Consider the following 15,870-nt stretch of genomic DNA (forward strand, 5'->3'; position numbering starts at 1 on the left):
TATAACAGTTTTCTAGATTCTGTGGATATAGTAATGAACAAAACAGAGTCTTCTTTCTTTCTTGAGTTTATACTCTAGTGGAGGAGAAAAACAATAAACAAATATCCAAGTTACATATGGTATGTCAGGTGATGATAAGTGCTGTGGAGAGTAATAAAGAAGAGTAAGTAGGATTGGAGTAAGTAGTGGTGGGTATTGCTATTTTACATGGGGTGGCTTTTGAAGGACTCTTGGTTAAGTTGACATTTTTGAGCAGACACTCAAGGGAAGCCATGTGGATATATGGCTCTCTCTTACTAGATATGATAGTTGAGAATTGGCCAGGCGCGGTGGCTCACGCCTGTAATCCTAGCACTCCGGGAGGCCGAGGAGGGAGGATCCCTTGAGCTCAGGAGTTCAAGACCAGCCTAAGCAAAAGTGAAACCTCATCTTTACTAAATATATATATATATATATATATATATATGTATATATATATATATATATATAGCTGAGGATAGAATTAGAGGTTGATGATTATTTTCTCTCAGCCTTTTAAAGGTACAGTTCCATTGTCTTTCCTGCTTCTTTTATGCTATTAAAAAGTGTACTATCAATCTAATTTTTAAAAGGTCTTCTATCTTTTTTCCCCTTGTTTTAATATTTTCTTTTTCACTTTGTTGTTCTATAATCCATTACCGTAATGTGTCTATGTATGTGTTATTCTTTAAAGGACTCACAATGTTTCATCAATTTGAGGACTTACATCTTCATCAATTTTAGAAAATTCTCAGTCGTTATTCCTAACAGTAATGCCTCTCCTCCATTTCTCCCTTGTCGCCCTCTAGAACTTCTCACATCTTCTGTCTTCCTAGTGAAGGAATTTTACAAATAAAAATATATATCTGATTACTATATAATCAGATAAGTAATAAGTGTTAATTGGGGAAATAATGTAAGGAAGGGGTATTAGTGATGGAGGATTACTATTTTGGGTGGTCAAAAAAAATTTCTTATAAGGTGACATTTGTTCAGAGATTTGCAGAAAGTAATCGAGTGATTCATTTAGCTATGTGAAGGGAAGGCATCCAGAAAGGGGATAACAAGTTGTAAAGGCTGACACAGGAGTCTCGAGTTTGGCAATTCTGGGGACAGCAAGTAGGCCCATATGTTAGTAGTTAAGTGAGTTAAAGGGATATTATTAGTAGGAGAGATGTCCAAGAGGTTGTAGGGGATTTGAGCATGTTGGCTTGTTTTAGTCTGAATGTAATGGGAAGCCATTATAAGAGTTTGCACAGATTAGTGACCTAAACTGACATAAGATTTAAAAGTCTCACTCTAATTATAGTGTACTGAATGGAGTGTAGGGAGGAGGGTAAGGATGAAAGCTGGGAAACTGATTAGAAGGTTATTGTTACAATTCTGGTGAGTGGTGAAGGCCCTGCCCTCTTTCCCTTCCTCCCCATATTAATTGAATGTCTGTTATGTGCCCTGCAGTATGTTATATGTTGGGAATATATAAAGTAATACTAAGCACTTTGCTTTCGGAGGTGAGGTGGGTTAACTGTCATGTTATCAAAAAATCATGTGTATTGTGAAAGTTCTATAATGAAGAAATATACTCATGTTAGCAAATGATGTGTTCTGCCTGTGAATGCTGGAAAAACTTCAGAGTAATGCATTTTTTCTTTTAATTTTTATTAAAAATGAATAATAAATATTATTTTTATATTAGTTAATTGTATATATTCTCTGGATTCCTTGATCGTGTTCTCTGCCACTTCTACTTTCCATATATTATAATTTTTCTAGCAATATATGTATCTGTGTCTAAATATAAACATATAAACTCTTTATAGTAATTTTATTAATGTTATATTTGTGCCACATTTTCTTCGGTTTGCTTTTTAATTTTGTTCATGATTTTTTTCTTATAGATAATTTGAATTTAAGGAAAATTCTAAGTCTATCATCAATTTGTCATCAAAATGATTGATTTTATGCTTACAAAAAGTACCTGCTTTTTAAAGGAAGTTTATATATTGCCACATTTTTTTCTACTTCTTTATTGTTTTCCACTTATTTCTAAATAATTTAGATTTCATTTTGATGTATATGTGAAATGACTGTCCACATTAATTTCTTACTTAAGAGCCAGTTTTCCTAACATTATTAATTTAATAGTCCATCATTACACCATGTTTTTGGTGCCTCCTTTAACAGTTATTAAGTTATTATATATATTTGGAAAAGTATTTAAAATTTATGAGGAGAAATAAAAGTAAAAATTATGCTGTAGTGATTACAACAGAAGGAAAGGAGCCATCAGTAGAGAGAGTGCTATTCAAGAATTCAAGAAGTAAAGGCTTTCATGAGGAAGGGACAGTATGTCAACAGAGTTAAATCTCTTGATAATTTCACACAACTGTGTAAGGAACATGAAAATGGCTCATTGGTTTTGGCAGTTAGGAGGCTTGTGACAGTAACAGAGGAGTTTCAGTAATGTTAACAAACCAGAGGTGAGATAACAGTTGCATGAGAAACGAGGGTGCAGAAAGTGGAAAGCATTTTCTGTAGGGTGTTCGTGATAAACAAATGAAATATTAAAAATATTTTTGAAAACTCGAGGATGCAGAAAGTGGAAAAGCATTTTCTATAGGGTGTTTGTGAGAACAAATGAAGTATTAAAAATATTTTTGAAAACTGTAAAGCATTATGTATATTCAATGTTTTCACAGAATTCAGAGGTATCTGTGTTTGAAGTCAACATTCGATTTATTGGAGGCCTACTTGCAGCATATTACCTTTCAGGAGAGGAGGTGAGCAAAATCAAGTAACATGTTTGTTTTGGGAGGAGGGGTTATGAATGGAATTTAATAAAATGAAAGATTTCCCTAGCAACATATCCTTTTTCAAAATTAAGTAATATTGACCTAATCTAAAAGTTTGATGAAAGAACTGGATGCTTTAGGCAGAACTATTCCTTGGGAATAATGATTTTTCCATTTTGAGAATCTCAGTACAATGTAAATTCACTTCATAGCTTTATATACCCTACATCTCCTTTGCAAGAATAAATTTTCTCCAGGATTTTGCCACTGCAATTAATTGCATGGTCTAAACAAAGGTCCAAATAAGACCAAAATTAAAGAATGAATAGGAAGAATTAATATAGATATTCCTAGACCAAAAATTAATTATTAAAACTTCCTGCTCAGAAATCAAATGCAGTTTATTGCTGTAAGTAATAATAACTAATTAATAAAAAATAAGAACTTTGAATTCTTCTCTCTGGAAATCTTGATACAATACACATGGATACACTTGAGACCTAGGGTGATGGGGCACTGGGTGTAGGAAATTTCTTTTTACTTCTCAGAGGGCTAAAGGATGGGGTTGAAGAATGGGAGTAAAAGAAACTAAGGGAAGAGGTTGTAAGTCATTTGTATTTCATTTTTTGAGGAACTACTTCACCTGCATATATATTTTTTTCTTTAGAGAGAGAGTCTTGCTCTGTTGCTCAGCCTGGAGTGCAGTGGTGTGATCATAGTTTACTGCAACCTTGAACTCTTGGTCTTAAATGATCCTCCTGCCTCAGCCTCCCAAGTAGCTGGGATTATAGGCATGTGCCACCACACCAGGCTAATCTTTTAATTTTTTTTTGTAGAGACAGGGTTTTGTCATGTTGCCCAAGCTGGTCTCAAACTCCTGGCCTCAAGTGGTTCTACCCTGCTTGGCCTCCCAAAGTGCTGGTATTACATGTGTGAGCTACCATGCCTGGCTATTTGCCCATATTTTTTAACTGGCTTGTTGGTCTAACTGATTTATAAGAGCTCTTGGTAGATTTAAGGAAATTCATCTTTTGTTTATGTGTTGAAAAAATGTATTTTTATATCATCTTTGTTTTGTTCTTTTTTTAGGTAATGTTGAAGTAGTCATTTCTAGGATTTTTTTTTTCCCTGCCATTATGGCCTCTAGATTTTGGTTCTTAGAAAGCCTTACCTATGTCTGTGTTACTACTAAACAAAAATTCTCCTTTTTTTCTGGGTTTTTATGACTTTGTATACTTTATATATTTAATTGTTTTATCAATCCTTGTATCCTTGTGTGTGTAAAGAGTGGCCTATTCATGCACTATTTTTTTAAGAAGAAATATGTTTGAAGATGCTGGTGTTTAGTATATAATATTAGATAACATTTATCTTATTAATGTGTAGTTTTACTGTCAAATTTTATTATGTAACTTGGTTATATCTCCAACCTATGTTACTATAGTCAGAACATTTCAGTTCACACTTAATGGAATAGAAAAAAGTGATTTATACTCTGGCCAGGAGGTTTTCAAACTTCAGTGTGTATTAGAATCACATAGGGTGTTTTTTAAAAATGAATATTCCAAGCCCTATTCACAAGACTGATTCAGTTGGTTTAGTGTGGAGACCAGTATTCCACATTTTTTTGTCAAGTACTGCTTGTCAAAGGTGATTTCGGAAATGGTGTTTTGTATATTTTGAGAAACTCTGACTTAGGTCATGGGAATAAAATCATAGTAAATTAATTAATAGGATTCTTTTCTTAGGTTTATTGAGGCAGTATTTACATAGAATAAAATTCACCCATTTTTGTATGTAGTTCTATGAGTTTTGACAGTATTCTTGATAGTCTTGTAAATACCAGCACAGTCAAGATATAGAAGAATTTTATCATCCTAGAAAATTTCTGTATACCATTTTATAATCACCCTCCTCCCTACTGCCTGCCCCTCATAACTATTGATCTGTTTTCTGTCTGTACAGTTAGGAATGCTAGCTTCTTTAACTTAGAATACTGCACTTGAGATTTATCCATGTATTATTAGTAGTTTATTCCTTTTACTGCTGTGGAGTATAACATTATAAAGATGTAACACATTTTATTCATTTACTAGTGAGGTTGTTTTCAGTTTGGGAGGTTATGAATAAATCTGCTATAAGCATTTGCTTATAGATTTCTGTGGGAAAATAAATTTTCATTTCTCTTGGGTAAATACATAGGAGAGGAATTTCTGGGTCAAAGGGTAAATGTATGGAATACACTGCCAGACTTTTTTCCATCATTTGCCTCCCATGGTGACCCATTCTCCGTACTGTGAGTTTATTGTTTTTAACCATTCTAATAGATGTGTAGTAGTATCTCATTGTGATTTTATTTTGCATTTGCCTGGTGACAAATGATTTTGAGTACGTTTTCATGTGCCTTTTGTCATCTGTATATCTTTTTTGGTGAATTATGTCTTCAGCTCTTCTGCCCATTTAAAAATTTTTTTCTTCTTATTAAATTTTTATAGTTCTTTGTATATTTTTGGCATGAGTCTTTTACAACCTATCTGTTTGCAAGTATTTTCTTTCTGTCTGGCTTGTCTTTTCAGTGACTTAGTATCTTTTGAAGAACTGAAGTTGTTTACATCTTGAAGAAGTACAGTTTTATCTTTTATGGTTCATGCTTTTGGTATTATATTTAAGAAATATTTGCCTAACCCAAGGTCACAAAGATTATCTCTTACGTTTTCTTCCACAAGTTTTATAGTTTTACTTTACTTTTACTTTTAAGTCTATAATCTATATTTAGTTAAATTGTATATATGCTGTGAGGTATAAATTGAGATTCATTTCTTTCCACACTATCCTTTCTTTGATTTTGCACCTTTGTTGAAAATCAGTTGATTATATATGTGTGGGTCTACCACAGGACACTCTGTTTTGTTCTCTTGATTTATGTGCCTGTCTTTTTGCCACTGGCACATTGTGTTCATTATTATGGCTTATGGAAAGTCTTGAACTCAGATTGTGTGACTCCTCCAACTTTGTTCCTTTTCAAAATTGTTTTGGCTATTTTAGTTAACTTTTCCTTTTTGTTTAAATTTTAGAATCAGCTTGCTTATTTCTACCAAGTAATCTGGAATTTTGAATGAGATTATAAATTTAGAGAGACTTGACATATTAATTATATTAAGTGTTCTAATCCATGAAAATGGTATGTGTCTCCGTTTATTTAGTCTTTATTTACTTTTTTCCATTGATATTTCTAGATTTTAGCATACAGATCTTAACACATATTTTGATAGATTTATACCTAGTTCACATTTTTGGTAGTTCTGTATTTTTTATTTTCATTTCCAATTGTTCATTGCCAATTGATTTTTTAAAAAAATTTTCAATAAGTCTGATAATCCTAGCACTGGGAGGCTGAGGCAGGAGGATCGCTTGAGGCCTGGAGTTTGAGCTATGACAACTCCACTGCACTCTATCCCAGGCAACAGAGTGAGGCCCTATCTCAAAAAACAAACAACAAAAAATAAAAATCTTTTAATAAAGACTTAAATTCTCAGCTGGCTCAGGACATTTTGTTTCTCTCTAGATAACTTCCTGATATTATCATTTAAAAAAATTATAGTAAAATGTATATAATAAAATTTACCATTTTAAGCATACAGTTCAGTAGCATTAAAAACATTTGCATTTTGTGCGATATGTAATTGATTTTTTTTGTTTTTGTTTTGTTTTGTATTGAGACAGAGTCTTGCTCTGTTGCCCGGGCTAGAGTGAGTGCTGTGGCATTCAGCCTAGCTCACAGCAACCTCAAACTCCTGGGCTTAAGCGATCCTACTGCCTCAGCCTCCCGAGTAGCTGGGACTATAGGCATGTGCCACCATGCCCGGCTAATTTTTTCTATATATATTTTTAGTCGGCCAGATAATTTATTTCTATTTTTAATAGAGACGAGGTCTCGTTCTTGCTCAGGCTGGTCTCGAACTCCTGACCTTGAGTGATCCACCCGCCTCAGCCTCCCAGAGTGCTAGGATTACAGGCGTGAGCCACCGCGCCCGGCCGTAATTGATTTTTATATTGACTTTCTACCCTGAGATTTTCCTAACTTCATTAATTTATTCTAGTAGCTTTTCAATAGATTTTAATAAATTCTTTGGGATTTTCTTTGTAAACAACTGTATCATTAGTAAATAGAGATGAATTTTATTTTTCTGTATAGAGAACAGTTTTATTTGTGTAGTTCTTTTATTTCTTTTTCTTGCCCTACTGCATTGCCTAGGACTTGCACTACAAAGCTGAATAGGAACGAGGAGAGTGGACATTCTTGCCTGGTTTCTGATCTTAAGGGAAAAGCACTTCAGATTTTCACCATTAAGCATAGTGTTAGCTATAAGTTTTTTTGTAGATGCTCTTTATCCTCTTGAGGGAAGTTCCTTTCTATTTGTAGTTTGCGGAGAGTTTCTGTCATGAATGGACTTTTGATGTTGTCATATGTTTTTGTGGCTTGCCATAAGGTGATTATATAATATGTTTCTTCTTTAGTCTGTTCATGTAGTGAATTATATTGGTTGATTTTTGAATGTCAAACCACCTTTGCATTCTTGGGAAGACACCTACTTTATCATGCTGTATTATCTTTTTTTATATACTGCTGGATTTGACTTGGTAATATATTGTTGAGAATTTTTTGCATCTATGTTCATGTGAGATATTGATCTATAGTTTTAACACCTTTATGTGTATGTGTGTGTTTTGCTTGAAAGTAATGCTTGAGCTCATAAAATGAGCTGGAAAATGTTTTCTTTTTCTTCTGGAGAAGTTTGGGTATAATTGATATTATTTCTTCTTTAACTTTTTGATAGAATTCCCCAATAAAACGACTTGGGTTTGGAGTTTTGTATTTTTTCTTCTCAAGTTTTAAAAGTATGCATTCAATTTTTGTGGTAGATATAGTACTGTTCAAGTTATTTCTTCTTCTTTCTTCTGTTTTGTTTTTTTTTTAAGAAACTTGTTTATTCCTCTTTTCACAGAGTAGTATATGAAGGGGATTATCTCCTGACTCTATATATCTCTTATATGAAAATGCCTTCTCAGATGTGCCTGGTTACCCCATTTCAGTGTTGGAGAATTGGCAGTTAATGAGTGGGGCAACTCAGGAGGTTTTTTTAAGACATTTTTCTGGGGAGGAAGTTTTGAGTCAAATGGAAAGATGAGAGGCTCAAGAGTGGGTGTTCCATCTTCCTAGGGAAATCTAAATCCTAAAGGTTTTATCAAGAAAGGCACCTCTTTCAGTGACCTTAGGAGAATAGTCCAGACTTACTGCTTGTATGTGTGGCTGAGGCAGAGAGAGGATAGGGTTAAGCAGCAGATTGCAGACTCAAGGCAGAGAAGTGAAATGCCATGTGGGAGAGCTGAGGGGTCTGAAAAAGCCCGGAGGCCCAAGTCATAAATTCCACCCCTTGCCCAGTTGTGAGCAGAAGCTCTTCCTCCGGAGACTAGAATGGAATTTTAGTTACAGGGACTAGCTTTGCTCTGGGGCACAGAGAGGACAAATCAGGCAAAGATCCCACAGGTAGTAAAGGTGGAGAGTTAAAGTAGCAGACCAAGAGATGGGTACTCCCATAGTGAACACTCACAGACCACAGCAGTTTTGAAGCTATATGTCAGTATCCCAGTAGAGAATGAAGCTGTGACTGAAATACAGAGTTTTGTTAAGTCCTATCTGATAAAATTTAAATCACTTTTTCTTCTACTTTGTCCCCTCCCTATGAGCTGTTCCCAATCTCTTTTCTAAGATGGAGGACGGAGCAGTGAGATGGAGTGGGAGAAAATGCTGAGGCCAGTAAGTGGGCCTGCAGCTGAGATTGGATATATCCCTACTCGCCCCCACAATTCTATACAAAAGAATTCTCTCATTCCCTTCCTCTCCTTGCTGGCCATATGGGCTGCTGGGCTGAAAGCTGGGAAGGGCCAAAGGGAGGAAAACACTCAGCACATTCTTTCTCTCCTGATTTTATCTGAAGTGTAGCTGTAGCAAAGGGAGAAAATATGGAGGTAGGAGAGTATGGGAGCATAATCCAGTCTATAAGAGAAGAGGGTGCTTCACTTGCCCTGGGAGCTTTATTCCCAGAACTGCAGAAAGAGTGAGAAGAAATGAGACGCATGTAGGGGAGTTTAGGAGGTGGGGGAAAACCATAGCCATGATGGAGCTTTAAGGATTTCTTATGGTCCCCAAGAGTATCATTTGGGAGACTGACTGAGAAGTGACCCCAGACACATGGATTTTTTGAAAGGCATGAGGGGCCAGGAACAGTGGGATCTTCACTGAAGGAGTGACTGCTTGATCTGTTCTTTGTAGCACCTGAGACACAGCCTCCTCTGTCAGGAGGACATCCTCACCCCTCAGTGCCATCCAGGGTGCCACTTGCTGGCGATTGCACTCTAGTATCATCCCTCCATCTATACTTTCATCCGTAGCCAAGAAGAGCCCCTCCCTGTTCTCTAGCAGAGCTTGCTTTTCTATGTTTTCCCTCACCATATGGCTCCATGAGTTGAAAAGGCAGTTCAGAATGTTATAAGAATGTTGTAAGAGTCTGCCAATCACATAGAAATAGAGATCCATGCTGCTTTTGTGTGCCATTGTGAGGCCTTCCAAGGGGACAATTTCACTGTCAGTCTTACAGGTTTTGTTGAAAATGTTCTTCTCATAGGCCTTTTGCTCCTTGACACTGGGGTAGTTGTCATCATAGTACCTGGCAAAAATGTTGATCTCCATCATTTTCAGAATCGGGATGGTTTTGACAGTATTAAATGAGGGTTCCAAAATCAGCGTTTCCATTGTGCCTCGCAGCTGGTGCTGACATGGAGCAAGGCTGTTTCTTCTCAGGTGACTTTTATAGTTTGTGTTGTCAGGGAATTTGTTTCTTCTCAGTTATCTGCTTTGTGGACTTAAATGTGTATGTAATGTTCCCATGTTATTATTTTGATATCTGTAGGATCTTTAGTGATGTCTGCTATTTCATTTTTCTTTTTTTGTAAGTCTGACTGTAGGTCCATAGACATCATTGATCTTTTCAAATAAATTGTTTATGGTTCTATTGATTCTCTTTTTTTGTGCATGTAATGTTATTAAGTTCTGCTTTTATCTTTATTTACTTTCTTCTGCTTGCTTTAGGGTTAATTTGCTCTTCTTTTTCTAGCTTCTTAAAGTTGGAGCTTAGATCATTAATATGACACCTTTCGTTTTTTCTTCTATAGGTATTAATACTATAAATTTGCTTCTTAGCCCTTCTTTAGCTACGTCCCCTGAATTTTGATATGTTTTCATTTTCTTTAATCCGCATATTTTCTCATTTCTCTTCTTTCTCTTTGATTCCTGGGTTATTTAGAAATGTGTTGATTAATTTCCAAATACTTGAGAATTTTCTAGATAGCTTTCTATTATTGATTTCTAGTTTGTTTTATGGGCAGGGAATAGGGAACACATCTATTGGATTTGTTGACATTTGTTTCCTGGGCCAGAATATGGTGTATCTTAAAAATAATGTATGCTTGAAAAGAATGTGTTTTCTGTTGTGGTTGGGTTTAAATATCAATTAGGTAAAGCTAGTTAATAGTGTTACTCAGATCTTCTGTAACTTTACTAATTTTATGTCAAAAACTGAATAAGGAATCTTGAAAACGCCAGCTGTAATTATGACTTTGTTTCTCCTGTCAGTTTATGCTTGTTGCATTTTGGAGCTCTGTTCTTAGGTGGGTACACATTTAGGATTGTTATATCTTTTTGGTGAATTAACCCTTTTATTGTTTTTATTTTTTAGTTTTTCTCTTTGTCATTCATCATATTCTCTGTTCTCCAGTTTAGTTTGCTACTAATATAGTTGTGTGGCTTTCTTTAGAGTATTTTTATATTAGTTTCCTGTAGACAGATTTGATAGTCTTTGTAATTTGTGTGTTTAGATCATTTACATTCAGTGTAACTATTGATATAGTTGTATTAAAATTTACCACACATTGTTAGTTATCTTCTGTTTATCCCATCTGGCTCATCATTTTCTTTTTCTTTTTTTTCTAACTATTTTTGTATTATTTTTTGTGATGCTATTTATCTCTATAATTGACTTATTTATGTTAATATTTAAATATTTTTTAATGGTTCTTTATTCACTATGTCTTTAATTAATTTTGGTCTACTGTCAGTATTATACCACTTCACTTATAAGAATTACATAACACTATACTCCTAATTCTTTTTTCTCCTTTCATATTATTACAGATTTCAGTTTTATGCTACAAATCTATGATACATTGCTACTACTTTTTACTTTAGATGACTGATTATCATTTAGCGCTATTAAAAATAAGAAAAAAATGCCTTTTTGTTTTTCTTCATTTTAGTCATTTTCATTGGTCTTTTTTTCTTTTTGCAGGTTCAGGTTTCTGTCTAGTATTTTATTCTTTTGTGCATAGAGCTTAACATTTTTAATAGTATAGGTCTGTTGCTAGTGAGTTCTTTCAGTCAGTTTTTGTTAGTCTGAAAAGTCTTCTTTTTTGGAAGATTTTTTTGGGAGGAATAAAATTTGGGTTAATTTTTCCTTTCAACATTTTAAAAATGTCACTGCATATCATATAGTTTGCATAGAATGATGAGAAATCTGCTTTAATTCTTTGTTCCTCTGTATGTAATACATGGTTTTTCCCTTTGGCTGCCTTTAAAACTTTTTGTTCATATTTTGTTTTATATGAAGAGTCTCAGAGGTTTTACTTTTCTTTTTTGTGATGGGGTAGGATTTATTTATCTTGCTTGAGGTTCTCTGAGCTTCTTGGAACTGTGGGTTGATGTCTTCAATTATTTAAAAAAACTTCTCAGTCATTGTCTTTTTAAATACAGTTGCTCCTTATCTTATGATGGGGTTATGTCCTGATCAACCCATTGTAAGTTGAAAATATTGTTAAGTTGAAAATGTGTTTATAACACCTAACCTACTGAAGATTACTTTAATAGCTTAGCCTATCCTATTTCTTCCTAATTAAGCCTAGCTGAACATTGTGGCACATGCCTGTAGTCCCAACCACTTGGGAGACTGAGGCAGGAGGATCCCTCAGGCCCAGGAGTTTGAGGTTGCTGTGAGCTGAATGATGTCAGGCACTGCACTAAGTTTTAATTTTACCTTTATTCATTCTCTGATGCTCTTCTGTTCTTTAAGTAGATCAGAGTTTCATAACTGTATTATTTTCCTTCTCTCTGAAAACTTTTTTTTTTTTTTCGTAATTCTTGCAAGGCAGGCCTCCTGACAAAAAGTTTCCTCAATTTTTGTTTGTCTGAGAAAGTCTTTATTTCTCCCTCACTTTTGATAGATAATTTCACAGGGTACAGAATTTTAGCATTTTTATTTTTTTCTCTCAACACTTTAAATATTTTAACCCATTATCTTTTTGTTTGCATGGTTTCTGAGAAATTGGATGTAATTGTTATCTTTGCTTTCTATAGTTAGGGTGTTTTTTTCCCTCTGGCTTCTTTTGGCATTCGTTTCTTTATTTTAGATTTTCCACATTTTTAATATGATAGGCCTAGGTATTGTTTTTATGGCATTTATCCTGCTTGTTGTTCTCTTCCTGGATCTGTAATTTGATGTCTGACATAAATTTGGGGAAATTCTCAGTTATTATTGTTTCACATATTTCTTTTGTTTCTCTTTTCTCTCTCTCTAGTTTGTTTACCCATTACATGTATTTAAACTTTTGTAATTGTCCCACAGTTCTTGGATATTTTGTTCTTTTTTTTCTGTTTGCTTTTCAGTGTTGGAGGTTTCTGTTAAGAAATTCTCAAGTTTAGAGATTCTTTTCTCAGCTATGTCCAGTCTACTTAGCCCATCAGAGGTAGTCTCCATTCTGTTACAGTGTTTTTGATCTCTAGGTTCTGGTTCTTAGAATTTCCATCTCTGCTTACATTGACCATCTGTTTTTGCATACTGTCTACTTTATCCCCCTGGAGCCCTTAGCATATTAATCATAGTTTTTTAAAATTACCAGTCTGATAATTACAACATTCTTGGCATATCTGAGTCTGGTTCTGATGCTTGTTATTTCTCTTCAAACTGTGTTTTTTGTCTTTCAATATGTCTTGTAAATTTTTCTCAATAGCTGGACATGATGTACAGGGTAAAAGAAACTACTGGAAATAGGCCTTTAGTAATGTGATAGGGTTTGGGGAACTTTTCTGTAATGCTGTGATTAGATTAGGTCTCAGTCTTCTAGTGAGCCTGTGTTCCTGGGCTATGAACTTCACATGTGTTTCTTAGTATCTCACAGCACCCTTAGGTGGGACAGGGTGGCTAAAGTTGGCTGGAGTTAGTCATTTCCCTTGTCCCACGTAGAAGGTTGAGGGGGCTGGAGTTTGATATTTCCCTTCCCCCAGGTCAGTTAGGCTCTGATAAAATGCCAACAGGTTAGGCTCTGGTTAACTAGTTTCTTCTGAGGGCAGACCTTCTTAATATTAGACTGCTCTGGTGTATTGCAGAATGTTTCCTTTTCTCCTCCTCTAGTCAGAAGCATGATGAAATTTTCTGTGATATTCACTGTGAGAAACAGGTAGAACTCTAAGAGGTAAGACCTAATTAGAAAAGTGTGAGGTCCCCCATGGCAATTTTCCTCTGGAGGTTTTAACTCTCAGAATTATCCACAATTCATTAATTGTAGTTCAGGTTTCCCTGCTCAGGTGTTGGTTTTTGCAGTTTCTACTCCAGTAAATTCTGATTCTTTGTGTTTTCCTGTCTGTCTCTCTAGTTTTGGGGACAGTGCTTTGCCCTGTGACCTCATTTCTCTTACCAACTTAAGAGTTGCTCTTTTAGTTTGTTCATCTTTTTATTTGTTAGGATGGCATGGTGATTTCCAGAATTCTTGCATGTTGGACCAGAATGCAGAAGTCTCCAGTCCTTTTTTGTTTTCTCCTGTGTTTTAGTTCAGGTAATTTGTATATACCTATCTTTAAGTTCATTGATTTTTTTTTTCTTCTCAGCTGTGTGTAGTGTAATTGTGAGCCTGTTGAAGGTATTCTTCATCTCTGTTATTTTACTTAGTTTTGTTTTAGTTTCTAGCACTTACTTAACTCTTATGGTTTCCATTTGTTTGCTAAAATTCCTCATGCCTACGTGCATCTTTTCCACCTTATCCACTTGGTCTTTTACTATATTTATTATAGTCACTTTAAATTCTCTGTCTGGTTGTTTCAACCTTTGTGAGTCTGGTTTTGTCAATTTCTTTGTTTCTAGACAGTGGATAGTTTCTCTTTCTTATATGTTTCACGATGTTTGATTGAATGACAGATATCATTTATGGAACAGTAAAGTGTGAGGTGAATAATATTTTATCTGAAATGGCATTCCTCTACTGTTAGTGTTGGGGTTAAGTCGCTTTAGTCAGGAGTTGAGCTGGATTTGAGTTTTTCATTGCCAAGATTGTCTTCAGAGGCTTCAGATTACTCTAACATTACCTTGTAATTAGAGTGGGCCTGGTTTGTGGTTTGCAGGAAAGGTTTTCTTAATGGTCTTGCTCTACCATTTACTTTAGTTATTCCCTGTATTTCTTTTCCTCAGAAGGGGTCTTTCTTTATTACCTCCTTGCCTCTCCCCCAGCCAGAGACTGTTGTTACCTGTTACTCCATACTTCCCAGCCTTTATAGCCATACATTTTTTTCTATTTCAGTCTATATATACAGAAAGCCATGAATTCATGCCAGTAGCTATAATTCTAACCCAGCACCATAAGGTTTATTCTAGCTTTCTGCCTTTTCATATTTCTAACTCTCTTTTCTGATAAGAGGAGGCTGCCTCCTATTATTCCCAATATATTTACCTATTTGCTTAGTCCTTCTATATGAAACCACTCTCCTGACCTTGCTAGGTTGCAGTCTCTTCCTCACATGGACCTTCCTGGGATTTCACTCTCCCTTTTGTGGCTGACCTCACTTTCCTTGTGTTGGTCCCAATCCCTTTGCAGGACATTGCTCCTCCCCTAGACACACCTTTTGGGCACAGGTGCCTGATCTCAGGGGTTTCTGGAGAGAAATATTAAACAATGATGGGAAGAAGAAAATAGAACTATGGTTAGGTTAGAGATTATAAAATTTTAGGTTAGAGATTATAAAATGTCCCTTGAGAAAGAAGAGCATTTCTTTTTTCTTTTTCTTTCTTTCTTTTTCTTTTTTTACTTTTGTGCTTATCTGACTGTGTTGAGGAAGTACCAAATTTTTTGCATGTACTTGATATACTTGCTTAATTTTCATAACAATAGCTATGTGATCCAAAATTATGAACAGCTTATGATAGAGAAGCTTTAGCCTTGGCTGTTTTACATGATGTTTCCTAGCTGAAGGTTGAAATACAATGTTGAAATATTGGATGCAGTTGTCAGAGATAAAACTAAAATACTGAAAAACTGCACGATGTTATCCAAGTATTTGTATTTTTGCAATTTTTTTATGCCTCAGAATTCAAGAAGGAACATTTTGAGGTGAGGGGAAGCACATATTCTTTGGGGTTTGAGGTTTGATTCCCTACTCTGTGTGCCCCCATTCCTCCTGTATAATGGTATTCAGGAAGTTCTTTATCTTCTATAAATTAAGTTTCTTCATCTATGAAAATGTGAGAAAATTCACTTGAGAGTTGTTAGGATTAAATTATGTGAAAGTGCCTAACGTAATGCCTGACTCAGTAGGTATTACATTACTTTTCTTCCTCCTTTGCCTTTCCTATGTGGTAAATATTCTACATTTGTAACAGGTAAAGAATCCTTTTACTTATTTTAAAATATACAGTCTATTTTACTAAAAAGTAAAGAGAACATGATTTCCTTTTCTGACTTCCTTATATGATAGAATTTTACTGACCAATTTACTTTTCTACATGATCATTTTATTTCAAAAGCTCTGATCCATACCTATTTGTTTTGGAATTTAACAGTGAATCCCTCACATGTGCTAAAAAATAAATAAAACACAGAAAAATAATTATAATATAACATTCTGATACTGGATTTACAACAAACTCTTCTATTTCATATAAGCCAGAAAATTAACCATAATTTA

General features: G+C 34.8%; 1 protein-coding gene and 1 pseudogene across 1 annotated transcript in view; one reads left to right on the forward strand and one right to left on the reverse strand.

The window, feature by feature from the left end:
- The window catches only part of MAN1A2 (mannosidase alpha class 1A member 2), a 172,951-nt gene that overhangs the window by 54,278 nt on the left and 102,803 nt on the right, over positions 1 to 15,870 (forward strand). The window contains exon 5 of the mRNA XM_045546919.1: positions 2,718 to 2,798. Coding sequence (XP_045402875.1) covers positions 2,718 to 2,798 — 81 coding nt within the window. The remainder of the gene's footprint in view (positions 1 to 2,717; positions 2,799 to 15,870) is intronic.
- On the reverse strand, positions 9,108 to 9,624 carry LOC123634136 (annotated as a pseudogene).

This window comes from Lemur catta, chromosome 3 (genome assembly GCF_020740605.2).
Source record: "Lemur catta isolate mLemCat1 chromosome 3, mLemCat1.pri, whole genome shotgun sequence".
NCBI classification, from domain to species: Eukaryota; Metazoa; Chordata; class Mammalia; order Primates; family Lemuridae; genus Lemur; species Lemur catta.